At 46.8% G+C, this 13,108-nt stretch overlaps 1 protein-coding gene across 1 annotated transcript in view; it reads right to left on the bottom strand.

Annotated features, from left to right (window-relative positions):
• Nucleotides 1-13,108, bottom strand: part of LOC119436147 (maestro heat-like repeat-containing protein family member 1) — a 267,656-nt gene that overhangs the window by 22,041 nt on the left and 232,507 nt on the right. Inside the window, exon 32 of the mRNA XM_037702909.2 lies at nucleotides 4,745-4,933. Within this exon, the coding sequence (XP_037558837.1) occupies nucleotides 4,745-4,933 (189 nt within the window). The remainder of the gene's footprint in view (nucleotides 1-4,744; nucleotides 4,934-13,108) is intronic.

The raw sequence follows: 13,108 nt of genomic DNA, 5'->3' as shown, positions 1-13,108 counted from the left end.
ATACCACACTCGATGACTGCGGACACTCGCTGTCAAAATGCTGGCATGAGGCAGCAACAGCGAGTGAAATGACCTTCGTGCTATGTATCGCTTCAACGCAAACTGAGCGGCAAGAATGGAGCATGCACAAAGGTATAAACCGCCGCCACACTGCTAGACTCAGCCCCTGACGCAGATCGTTTTCAAGACAAGGCGCGTGCCGCTGCACTGCCCCCCTCCCTCCCCCCTGGCGCCATGCGCGCGACGGAATACGGAGTGTTTCCTCCCCGCTTTCCTCCCTCGAACACAGGAGATTGAGCTGTGATCGTTGGAGCTGACGGCAAAAATGCGCGTGCAGTGTCCATATAATTGCTATTGCAATAAAAGTAGGAGACACACGGTACAATTTAGCATCCTATTCGGCGTCTGATATGGCGATTGATACAATCGTACCCGCCAGACGCCATACGAGACGCCGAATTGTACCAGGTCTCTCCTACTTCGCGGCAGCAAGTTCAGGGTGCGTTCATTATGCGAGGAAAAGAAAAAACACAATTATTGATTGGAAAAGTGGGGAGTGCATTCATTACGCGAGTGTGTCCATTATGCAAGTACCGTATTTACTCGAACCTAACGAACACTTTTTTTCCGATAAAACAGGTCCAAAAATTGCGTGCACGTTAGAATCAAGTACGACACCCTAAATCTGCTTTACCATATAGCCATCGACATTTCGAAATGGCCGCCTCGCACGCGTTTCGAGCCTAGCTACACTCTAGCCTAGCTGCCGTAGCTTCCTCCATGTGCTGCAGTACACATGCTTAGGCATTAGTCTACCGTCTGTCTTCCTGTTTTCTACGTCTGCTCTATCAGCATGAAGTGCCGAGTTCATCATGACGCCCCATTTAAAAGGAAAGTGATCATGTGTGCGGAGAGGGACGGAAATCAGGCCGCATCACGGGCGTTCGGAAAATCCGAAACTTGTGTGCGGGACTGGCGCAAAGAGAAGGAGAGGTTTTTCGCCAGCAAAGCAAAGCGGAAGGGTTTCAGTGGACCGAAGCAGGATGTATTCTGCGACGATCGATCCACTTCGGCGACACCATCGCCTTGGCCCTATATTGAAAGCGATCTGCAACGGGGAAAGTCCGCCGCGCGCTGTGTTTTCGCCCCTTATATGTCATGGTGAAGCGAGAGGCATGCTAGCACGAAGGTCAATTCTTTCACTGCGCTTCGTTACTTCAGCGTTTTGACAGCAAGTTTCCGTGGTCAATGAGTGAGATGTGCTCATGTTTGCTAGTGCATGGGTGACACCGTGCTTGTTAATTTATTTAGCAAGCACATGTTTGCAAGTTTATGCGGCTGATAAAACTGGTATCCTTACTTCGCATAGCAGTCTACTAATTTGCTATCACAATCGATGCTATTCCTTTTGGGCGAAACTGCGACTTTTTTTATTCATCGCAACTTCAGTGCATCGAGAGTAAATCTTTATTTTTCCAAACGAGAGAAAGTTGTATTTCTGTATGAAGGCATGAGGTGCGTGGTACTGTAAAGGATGTTTTTTTTTTTTTTTGGTCACGGAAAACGGGTGAGCATTGCAATCGAGGGAGCATTAGGATCGAGTAAATACGGTAAATACGGTATATTGCTCACTTCAGGAATAAAAAAATTCTAGGGTGCCAAAACTATAATCTGATTACGAGACACGCCGTAGTGGGGGACCACCTAATTCTGACCACCTGGGGTATTTTAACATGCACCCAATGCATAGTACACGGACGTTTTTGCATTTCGCCCCCACCAAAATGTAGCTGCCGTGACCGAGATTTGATCCTGCACCCTCAGGCTTAGCAGCGCAACGCCAAAGCCACTACGCCATCACGGCAGCTCAGGAATTGTCCCAGCAGAAATTGTCAACTTCTAGTGGTTGAAGCAAAATCAGATGCTAAACTGGTTGGCACTTACTCCCTAGAGCTCTAGAAGGAAAAACGACACAATGATGTGCACACTTAAAATAATCTGTATAATATACAGAATATGTACACAAATAAAAAAAGTATGCAGATCAGCACACGTTTTGGAATCTATGGGGAGCGAAGCTTTCGTGAAGCGGTTAATGAAATGCTATAAATTTGCCCATTTCATTCCTGCGTCTTTGGCGTAAAGGAAACTGGCATGCACGTACATGCTCTCACACACCTTTGCTAAGCAATGTGACAACTCTTACATTGCTTTGTATTTCTTCATTTCTTATTTATTTTAAATGTACAGCCCGCTTGTTGACCAATCCAGAAATGAGCTGCAGAACTGAGCAAGTGTGACTATTAGCATAAGTGTGATACACTGGACTGTTGATATGGGTTTGTCACTGATTGGAAAACAGGCCATGGACTTTTGTATCAGCCCTGCCTTGCACAAAACTTTTAGTCTGTGCCGTATACCAGAGAGAGAGAGAGAGAGAAAGAAAACTCTTTTGTGGTCATGGCCCCATCCTCTTAGTCCCTAGTCCAGGGCTCGAATGGCCATGGCGATGTCGCAGGCCCACCAGATCAGTGCCTGCTGAACTTGTGGGTTTACATTTTGTAGCACAGCCTCCCAGCTATTCAGGGTTGGGATGGGGTTGCTGCAGGCTATTTGTCCAGGTGGTGAGCTCTGCAATGCTGCAGCACTCCAGAGTTATGTGAAATAATGTAGGAGAGCCCCCCACACCCCACGCAGCTGGGGAAATAGGATGCAGAGAATGGGGAAGGTGTTGTCCTAGATTCACCTTACAGCCACCACATTCCCTTAAGTTAAGGACACGTGTGAAGGTGGGTATCTGAGTCGGCATTGCCTATTGTTGTCCAGTCTCTCTCAATACCAAATGCGTGCCAATTGCATGTCCGCTTCATCTGGGTTGGATAGCTCTTCCTTTGGTGCTTGGCAAGTGAGTTCTCATGTACCATGGAGTTTCATGCTAAAATTACCACAGAGAAATCTGGTGCAGCAATAGTTCGGTCCCCATGGAAATTATGGTTTGCAGAAAACAATTTTTTCTACGATTTGTCATGAATTTGTTGACTAAGTATGTTGCAACTTCGTTTATTGATCTCTGTGGTTCCCCCAAATGTGTAACATGCTAAACTCTCACTGTTTGTTTAAAGCTGGCGGATATTTTGCTCTCATATTTAATTTATTTCATTGTGTAATTTCCAGCGCATAAGTAAATCACAACACCTGAGTATACGTGCCGCTACCTTGATGATGTTTCGCCATGCGTAATTATTTTTTACTCTAAACAATTATTTTTGTTAGTAGGCTACTGAAAACAATTTAATGGTAGAAATTAGAAGCTAAATGAGAATAATGTTAGCTCTCAAAAATTTTGCAATAGAAAAATGAACTGAAAAAACTTCATATAAGAATCCACAAGGTTGTTTGAAGCTAGAAGGAAGAAGTTTAGGCAAATTCATATCCTTCTCATCATGCTGGATGGACAGCCATGTACTGACAGTGCATACAGGCAATAGATGGCGTCCAAAACTCAATGTCTATGACATATTTCCGGCTCCCGAAATTGCTTCTGCCTCATTCAACCAGCAAAAGCATAGGCTTTAAGAACCGTATTTTAAATCCAAAGGGCACCCCCCTATGTGGCATGGATTTGGACACTACCTATAGCACCATATTTCTCTCTAGTAATCTTAGTTTGAAACTCTAATGCATGTGTGAGGCATTTGCATGTGTGAATGCATTTGGTCCCTTGTTAGTACTAAGCATTGTGAAGTGCTACCTAGTCAGCCTAGCGCAGCAGTTGTGCATTACCCACTCGACCTTGCAAGAGCCTTGGACCATAAGCAGTGGCTGTCATGGCATAGTGTACACTTGGTTAATGAACCTGCTTCCTGTTGGTGACCTAGCTATTCACTGCGGCGCGTTAGAGTTGTCAAACCTTGCCAGAACATTACTTGTGTGCTGTGGAGTGGAGGAATGTCGTGCCATTTTCTGACTCGCTTGCAGGGTGAGCTTCGTGCAAGCCCATCTTCACACACATCAGACTCCACAAGTTACATTTTGCCATTGCTTGTTATGTGGTATGCAAAAAATTTACACAAGGCTGCTTCAAAGTGAAGGAAAACAATACTGAGCAATATGTGGAATCAGTGCTACTAAATTACTGCAACTTTTAACTTCCGTCTAGAAATCCCACAAAAATATGACCCTATTCTGCTGGTCACACCGGCTGTGTGTGAACTCCGTCGAACATGCCACCCCACAGCAGACAATAAAGGGAATCGTGTGGCATTGACCCCAAAACTGGCACTAAAATGTCATACATTGTCATTGTCACCATCAAGCGACAGACAACAAAGAGTAATCAGTGGGCTTCTTTGATTTGTTGCCCCAGACTGTCCAGGACTGCCCGAGACACTGCACACGCAACAATAATTGGCTGAAAGCACTGCCTCAGGCAGTCCTGAACTGTCACTGCAAACACAAGGCTAACTGGCTGAAAGCACCACCTCAGGCAGTCCAGGACTGTCAGGGATGGATAATCGAAGAGACCCCGTGAGGCTTGGTGTCAAGAGGTTGGCAGCACTGTCAGAGCTCACATTATGTGTTACACCTTTCTGAAGTCTGCTGCGTGACAGTGTGCACTTGCAGATGGTGTATGTGGAAGGCAATGAATGGAAAAGGGTCAAGTGCCAGCATGAAATTTAAGCAACTAACTCGGTAAACACTGGCAACTTAGACAGTAAATAGAAAACACAAAACTCTAGGCCACCTTTTCAAACATGGGGCGCAGCCGGAGAGCCACAGTCGTAATGAAGCTTCCAACATCATGCTGATCTGCATGGCACAGAAGTGTTGCAAGCCCGTTGATTGCTTCCAGCATGATCTTCTGCTCTGTATCATCCTTGTCATCAAGACCACTGATCATGGCGGATAAGACAGTGCCAGAGTAACGATGAACCTGCACAACACCCAAAAATTTCATATTGAGGTGCAAATCTGAGATACTGCAACAAAGCTTTATATTCTTAAGATTATGACAGAATATCAGTTGCTTACTATAGAATCAGTTCTATGCCAAAATAAAGCAAGGTGCCTTTTTTTTTTCTTTGCTCTTTTTTTTTTCCAACTAGGCTTCACAACACATGTCAGCATGGTGACAATGAACTATCTTTTCTGCATCTGGAGTTGAATGCTGCCATGCTTGCCAAAGAAGCCAGAACATTTGCTTTGCAGGTGCTTAGAGGCATGCATGCACAAAACATCCCAGGCAAAAAGTAAACTACAAGCTTCTGCAACGTAATTTCAAGTAATGCCGCACCATGATCACATATGCTGATTGCTGCCCAAAAACTTTAAGCAAACAGATATTCAGTAGACTCCCTTTAAGACACACTTTTTAATCTGAATTCTCTGATATTCTGAATGCTTGGAGGTCTCCGTTTAGTTTCCCACAGGTAAAAAGCAAAAAAAGTTTACCATTTTGCTCTAGAGAGAAGCTAAAGGGGCACTGCAACACTTCTTGAACACAATAAGAAAACGTTCATGATCTGTTGAAAATGCTGCCATGAACATGCTAGCCAAATATTATTCCGCAGCAGGCAGTAGGGAGCTAACAATCTTGCATAAAGGCTCACTCTCTCCTGCTGCTTTCAAAGTCCCTCTATTATAAACCACCTATCACATTGCAGAACTGCATGACATCCTTTAGATGCTCATACTGGGCAGCCATTGAGTGGCTGTTCACACATGCCGCCCGTCCCATCGCTGCTCTAGCCCCTGTCAGTTGCCGACCTTGAAAAGTTACCAGAAGTTCTCCGTGAAAGTAAGAAAAAGAAAGAAAGGAGCAATAGGCAGGGGATTGCTACCGGCAGTACCCAAGCTGAGAGGAAACATGTTGAGGAACAGGAAAAGTAAACACTGCTCTTTACATTCCATTAGTATAGACCACTTATAACGTAACCGCTTATAGTGCAGGACCGGATATAGTGCGGTCTTTTCAGACTCCCGTTAATTTTCCCATAGCACTCCATGTATACACGTATCGCTTATAGTGCAGTTGCGGGAAACGAAATACCGGTTACAGTGCGGCTGCCTGGGAGTACGGAAGTCAACGGAGACGGCGAACGCTCCCCTCAAACGGGCGCCCCAAGGAGTGCTCGAGGAAGAACGAGAGACGAAGTGGAGTAGAAGGGCACGTGGTGCGAACGAACAGCCAGTGAGGCTGAAACCAGAATCTTGAGTGCGAGTCGTGAATTATCACGACAGGCATAGCGAGCGAGGGCCACGAAACTGCCAACGCCGGCCAATGCACGCTTCACGATAACGGCAGTAAACGAAACTTCAGGGAGCGGGCGGCGCCGGCACAGCACGGCGAAGGGCGCACGCGGAGACCGTGGAATGTGAGGGAGGAGGGCGACAGGGAAGCGGATTTCGCCTCGGCAACTCTGCCGCTTCGGTGGCTCCCCTCGCCCTCCCTCGTACGTAGCTCCCTCACTTTCGACTGTCACCGTGCGCGCCCGCCGGCCGGCCCGGCGCCAGCTCCCCGAAGTTTCGTTTTCTGCCGTTATCGAGAAGCGGGCGTTTGCTGGCGTGGGCAGTTTCGTTGGCTGGCCTGGGACAGCGCCACTGCTTCCCGCTTCGTCGTAGCCGCAGCGTGCAAGGTCAACACATGACTAGAAAGTAGAGAAAGCATAAAGGAGAAAGAAGGGTTCACTGCCATTTTCTACGCGTGGCTATGGTAGCGTGGCTGAGACGTCGGCACGTACACGCATGTTCCGGCGCAATGCAGATTCGGCGACCTTGCCATTTGAGAGAGGGTGAAATTTCCGCCGTGTTTGTTTCCCTTTATTTTATTATTATTTATATTTTTCTTGTTCGTGCGCGACATTGAGGGGTCTCTCCTAAGCTTTTACTCTATGGCGGTGCCGGAGCAATGCCGGTTAGAGGCGCCGCCGCGTGATTTAGTTCGAATTAACGAGATTCGACTGTACATTGAATGCAAACGTTCTAGCCGCATTCCTCGACTGTCGCATACGCGTGGCGGCTCGGTGCGCATGTTTTGCCTATGTGCGGGCCTTGAAAATTGTTGCTCTGGTTATAGTGCAGGTACCGCTTATAGTGCGGATATTCGCAACTCCGGCGACTTACGTTATAAGCGGTCTACACTGTACTAGGTCTTTTTAAAAACTTTCTTGGGCATAGAGTAGACTCCTGTTTACCCCTTTAGGCTCTGTGTGGCAAAATATTGATATTTAGGACATGTTGCCTACATCTTGAAACACTACTTATTTATACGTGCTATAAGTGTCAATAATATGTGTATGGCGTTTTAGTAAAACGAGCGCGAGGGTAGAAACCCAAGTGTTTGTTCTCGGTGTCATTATATCATCATGTAGCAGGTTCCCTTTTTTCATTGTTTTTCACAATGTTTGACATCATGCATATTTTTCAAGTCGCTGGATAGGTGCTTTTCATGTATACTAGACATGAAATCGATGTTTTCATATCTGATGTTCCTGTAGAAAGTTCTCGCATGAAGTCCACATTCTGTACAAATGACAAAACATATTGAAGAATTTGTGAAAAATTCTGAGTCCTTTCTACAGCAATATGCTTTTTATGATTCTGAAGATGCAAGAAATGTGGTGAAGGTAAATTTTCAAAAGACAATCAACTGATGCCTCAAGGGGGTTAATATGAAGACAAGTCAAATTTTCGAATTTAAGGAACAATGTAATATCACTTGGATAGACTCAATGCAAAATAAAATCCGGTTGGCATAAACCTGTTTTCGGCTGAACTTTGGCAGCTGACACCTGCTACTCTACTCAGTAGGAGGTTCAGATTCGCAGACTCAGAAGAGGCGACTACACAAAAAACAAATTGTGTTTCTGTGCATATAAGTAGCTATGCCAGCGTTGGCAATGACATGGAAGCTGTGGGGCTGACATATAGAAACAATTAATTGAGGAAGTCATCTATGGGTGCCTTTGCAGGCGAGGACCCTGCCCAGGAGTCAGAAGAATCAACTTCACAAATGATGAAGAGGTGTGATCTGGGTCAGTTGGTACATATTCTTGAGAATTAAACCAGTCAAAAGACAAAGAACGGAGAAGAGACGTGGCACTGTCGTCGTGTGTGCCATGTCTCTCTTCTATTCTTCGTCTTTTTTGCTGGTTTAATTCTCACAAATGACGCAGCTATTATAGCCCGAATACTTAGATGCATTTTTAATACGATAGTATTATACAGACCGTTTTCGCGACGACACCGTGGGCGCCAAAATGTTTGATCATGTGGTGACACGTCCACTGCTTGCCTCATCTGCCTCTGTGTTTACAATGAATGTGCATGGCACCCCAGTGCGGCTTAGCAAACCTCTGTTTCGGCAGATATCATAGACAGTGACTGGGTGAACGACATGAAGCTTTGGCCACAGCTTCAAAGAACATGTAAGCACTTTCGGATCTCATTACGGCTTGTTAAACTAAAATTAAATTCTACGGTATTCCATGCCAAAACCGCAATCTGATTATGAGGCACGCCATAGTGGGGGACTCCAGATAAATTTTGACCACCTGGTGTTTTTTGACATGCACGCAATGCACAGTACACGGGCATTTTTGCATTTAGTCCCCATCGAAATGCAGCCGCCGTGATTACGCCTTGTCCAAACAGCACGAGCAGCATATACGGTGCTTGTACTAAAGGCGGCACTAGAAATGTATTCCAAGCTGTCCAAACTTTCCACTTATGAATTATATCAGGATCAGTGTGTTTGGCTCTTTGTTCTTTATTTGGCAAACATTTTGAAGCAACAGCTTGTCAAGTTTCTCACTCAGTAAAATTCCTTGGTGCGGTCACTATCTGACTGTTTATTTTCTGCCTACCGTAATATCGCGAGTCATCGCCCACCACCTGAAATTCATAGAAAAATTTGGGTGGACCATGTCTCGGGGACCAAAAAGAAAAATTGTAAAAATCTAGAAAACATGCATTTTTTGTTCGCATCTAGTGTGGCCTTAACAAGCGATACGCTTAACTTTCATCACAGGATGTTATCTTGCTCTCAAGACTCGTAAAACAATGTTTTAGTGTCCGTGAAATCCACTGCTTGCGGCGCACGAGGGCAGGCCCAGAAGAGCACAATTCGAAGCTGTGACTGTGATTAGCCTGCGTCCAAAAGCGAATGCAGTACGAATGCAGTACGAAAACAAAACAAAAAGAAAACGTTGACCAAAAATTAGAAAGGAAAAAAAAAATGATAAGCAACAGGCATGGGGAGAAAGGCATTCGAGTTACAAGTTAGCAAAGTGACGAGCGCCGAAAGCAGATTTTTTGCAGTCACAACGTTCAAGAGGGTATTATTCGCCAACTACGAGGCCGCAGTTTACGCTCTCTAGGGGTGAGCGATGACTCGGTGGTTTTGACATAATCGATTTTTTGCCTACAGGGGTGGGGGGGGGAATGACTCGGGACATTACAATAATCACTCGCGGGTGTGCTTAGTTGCTATAGATTTGTTCTTGCTGCACGTAATGCTTGGAACGTAAATGTTCTGTACTTTGAAATAACTTGCAACAAAGATGTATTATCGCTAGTCACTTGCTTACTCTGTGGACCATCACGAAAGGTTCAGCTTCGAACATTTGTGTGCTGTCGGTGTAGTTGCCGTCACCCATGCTTTGTCGGCTGAACGGAACTGGTGGGGGCCGAACGGGTGCCGACGCGGAAGAATAGGTCGGTTGACGAGGCGGCCCGGCAGTGACGACTTGCGCATACGACAAGGGCGCAGGCTCCGGAGGTAGCGGACGAGCGAAAGGCAAAGCGTCAGTGACCTCTTCCTGGATAGCGTGGCGTATGACTGGGGCCAGATGTTGTGCCTGTGCTGGCTCGGGCGTGCTCGATAAAATAGAGAGTTGTCTGGCGACCTCCTCACGCATGAACTGCTTTATCTGAATCAACAGTGCATTCTGGTCACCCAGAGTCAAGGCCGCGATCGAGCCGTTCTGTTCCAGAGGGCGTCGAGTTTGGGCGCGTTGCTTGCGCAATTTGTCGAAACTCTGGCACAAGCTGACAACATCTGCGACGGTTTGGGGGTCTTTGGCCAATAACATTTGAAACGCGTCATCGGCAATTCCTTTCAGGATTTGCTTGATCTTATCCGACTCGTGCATCGATGGGTTGATACGCTTACACAAGTCGACGACGTCTTCAATATAACTGGTGAAGTTCTCACCGGATTGTTGAGCGCATTCACGAAGTCGCTGTTCTGCGCGGAGCTTGCGTACTGCGGGGCGGCCGAAGATTTCCGAAAAAGTGGTCTTGAACGAGGCCCAGTTATGAATCTCCGCTTCGTGATTGTGGAACCAGAGGCTGGCGACGCCAGTCAAGTAAAATATGACATTGGTCAGCCTAGTCACATCGTCCCATTTGTTGACTGCACTCACCCTTTGGTAAGTTGCCAACCAGTCCTCGACGTCTTGGTCGTCAGTCCCGCTGAATATCGGCGGGTGACGCTGAGGCAGCACGCCGGGACAGACGGTGGGTTGAGTCTGAGAAGGACCTTGGGTGGTGGTTTCTTCAGCCATCGCTGGCGCTGGAGGCAGGGTACGGCTACGTAGTTCCAGGTTGGGAGACTAGGAGATACCCAGCACCTCCACCAAACTGTAAGGGGGTTTATTTACAAGCAGGGACTATACGTAACAACAGCCTTGGTCAAAGAGCGTCGGTCACTGTCTCGCGCTCTCCGGGCGGCTGGGCTTCGTCATCCTCACTCAATGGCTGCGGACTCTCTTCCCCACTACAGCGCATTGATTCAAGTGTGCGCCCAATGACTTACTATTGGTATGTTGGCGATAGAGTGGGCGTGCGTAAGTTTGTGTGCGAGTTCGGGTAGATGTGTGCAGATAACATGCGAGAAACTTACTATGCCAGGAAGTGGCGGTACTCCCTTTGTCACATTGTAACGAGCAGTACTCACGCTTGCCGACATTCGGGAGTTGAAGTCCTTTCTTTGGAGGTTAGTGATATGATGCTGGTGGATGAGTGAATTTTTTTTACCTTTGGGGAAAGACGTGCATCGCGAAGGGCCAGCAACACAGGCGGTCCTTTTATAGCAGCGGTCTGTAAACTTGGGTCACACAGATTCATTCCATTTCTTAATACGCCAGTCACTATTTTTGCAGCCAACTACAGCACACGTCTTCCTTTTATACCGCTTCACATTTTGCAGCATGAATGGAGCACAGAGCATTAGCGAACACCCAGTTGAATTTCCGACAGCTGATTGCACAGGAGCAGGGCAAAAGTTGTAATGGTTCCGTGTTCGTGCGCTTTTGCTGAGGCAACATGGAGCACGCCACTGAAAGTGCCATCTCGTTCCTCTGGAGCAAACTGCTTTGCAAAAAAAGTACATAGGCAGACCTCACACACCTTGTAGGTAGCCATCTGAAGAAAGACATGGGCCGATCCTAAAGGCAATGCAGTTTATCACAGCTTTTCAAAACGCTAGCTGTCACGAGAGAAGAATGCGAGAAACTAGAATGTGACGCATGCGCCAGACATTTCAAAGGCTGACTTTGGCATGAGAGAAGCATGCGTGCGATTGGGGCCTAATGGTTAGAGCACTGAGCTGCTGAGCTGGAAGACAAGGGTTCAATCCCACCATCAGTCATGCATTCCTTTATAACATTATAGACGGACTTCTCCCACTTTAAAGGTATCTAAAGGAACATAACCAGCCCTTCCCCTGTCAAGAAAATGGGGGTAAGCAAAGCTTGTTGTGTGTGTACCTGAGCTACTACTTTTCCTTCCCTTTTGCACTACTTGTCTTTCCGTTCCTTCTACTTTTCCTTCCTTTTCGTGCAACTTTTCCTTCCATTGCGTTGTACGATTCGATTCTCTGCTCGTCGCTGACGGCGGGCCTCGGCTTCCGCCGTTGTCGCTTGTGTTCGATGTCTCGAGTTTGCCCGGCGGCGTGGTTAGCAGCATTCACCCGCCCATAGCCACTTGCGATTCTTTGAAATTACATACCTTCAAAATTAAATCTGTCCATCACATAAGACAATGAATGGCTCATACCCCCTTAACAATAGCTCATATACACCTGTAAACGTGGCCTCCACATTACGACGACAGAAGTGAAATCCTACGCTGGAATGATGAGCGGCAACGGAGCCAGCTGTGGAAGAAGACGACGAACGCGGGAGCAGTGGCATAAGCGTGCTGCCGAGCACGAATGCAATGCGAGGGGCACCAACGAGCCAGCTGCGGAAGAAGATGACGGCGCTAGAGCCAATGCTGATGATGATAGTTTTCCACATACACCGACCCCGACACAAGTGAGCCAATACAAGCTTCGCTTGAAAAACTCGAGGTGTGTTGAGCTTACGTAAGTGCATCACAGTGTGCACTAAATCGCAAGTTTGTATTGAGACACGAGGTATAGAAAGGTCACTTTGAAAAATGAGAGTGTCCAAAGTTGCCCGTGACGCTGACACATGCAGCTGTCGAGACATTTATCGTGTGTCAGAAGAAGTCGGCTGATCCTGGAGACAGTGCAATAGTAATCTGGGCTGCTGTCATGATATGCTGGGCCCAGTAATTGTTATGCTGCAAATTGTGGTGCAGATAATGAAGTTCTATAGCATTCAGATAGCTGCATCCTGAAAGCTTTGCATTACATATACCGTATTTGCTGGTCTATAAGTCGCACCTTTGTATAAGACGCACCCCCCTCAAACCGGCAGCTTTCCCGGAAAAAAACGTATATAAGTCGCACCGGTGTATAAGACGCACCCCCCTCAAACCGGCAGCTTTCCCTGAAAAAAACGTATATAAGTCGCACCGGTGTATAAGACGCACCTCTTCGTTCGGTGGACGATTAAAAAAAAAAAAAAATTGCAGTGACGTTTCACTCCGTGAATGGGGGGGTCACACGCAAGCGTATGGGTGCCATATATTTCCGTTCCAGGCGTATTTCTGCTGTCGTGGTTGCCGTGGTTACGTCGTACTTTACAATTTTTCTGACGCATTTTGCTTTGAGAAATTCAGTTAGTTAACCAGCGCCTCTGCTTCACGCGGAGGGCCTGCATGGTTCGGATGGTTCGGGATGACTTTCCAGCGTCACATT

Source organism: Dermacentor silvarum, chromosome 1, assembly GCF_013339745.2.
Source record: "Dermacentor silvarum isolate Dsil-2018 chromosome 1, BIME_Dsil_1.4, whole genome shotgun sequence".
Lineage (NCBI taxonomy): Eukaryota > Metazoa > Arthropoda > Arachnida > Ixodida > Ixodidae > Dermacentor > Dermacentor silvarum.
Note: the sequence above shows the minus strand (reverse complement) of the source record. Positions and strands in the feature narration are given on the sequence as shown.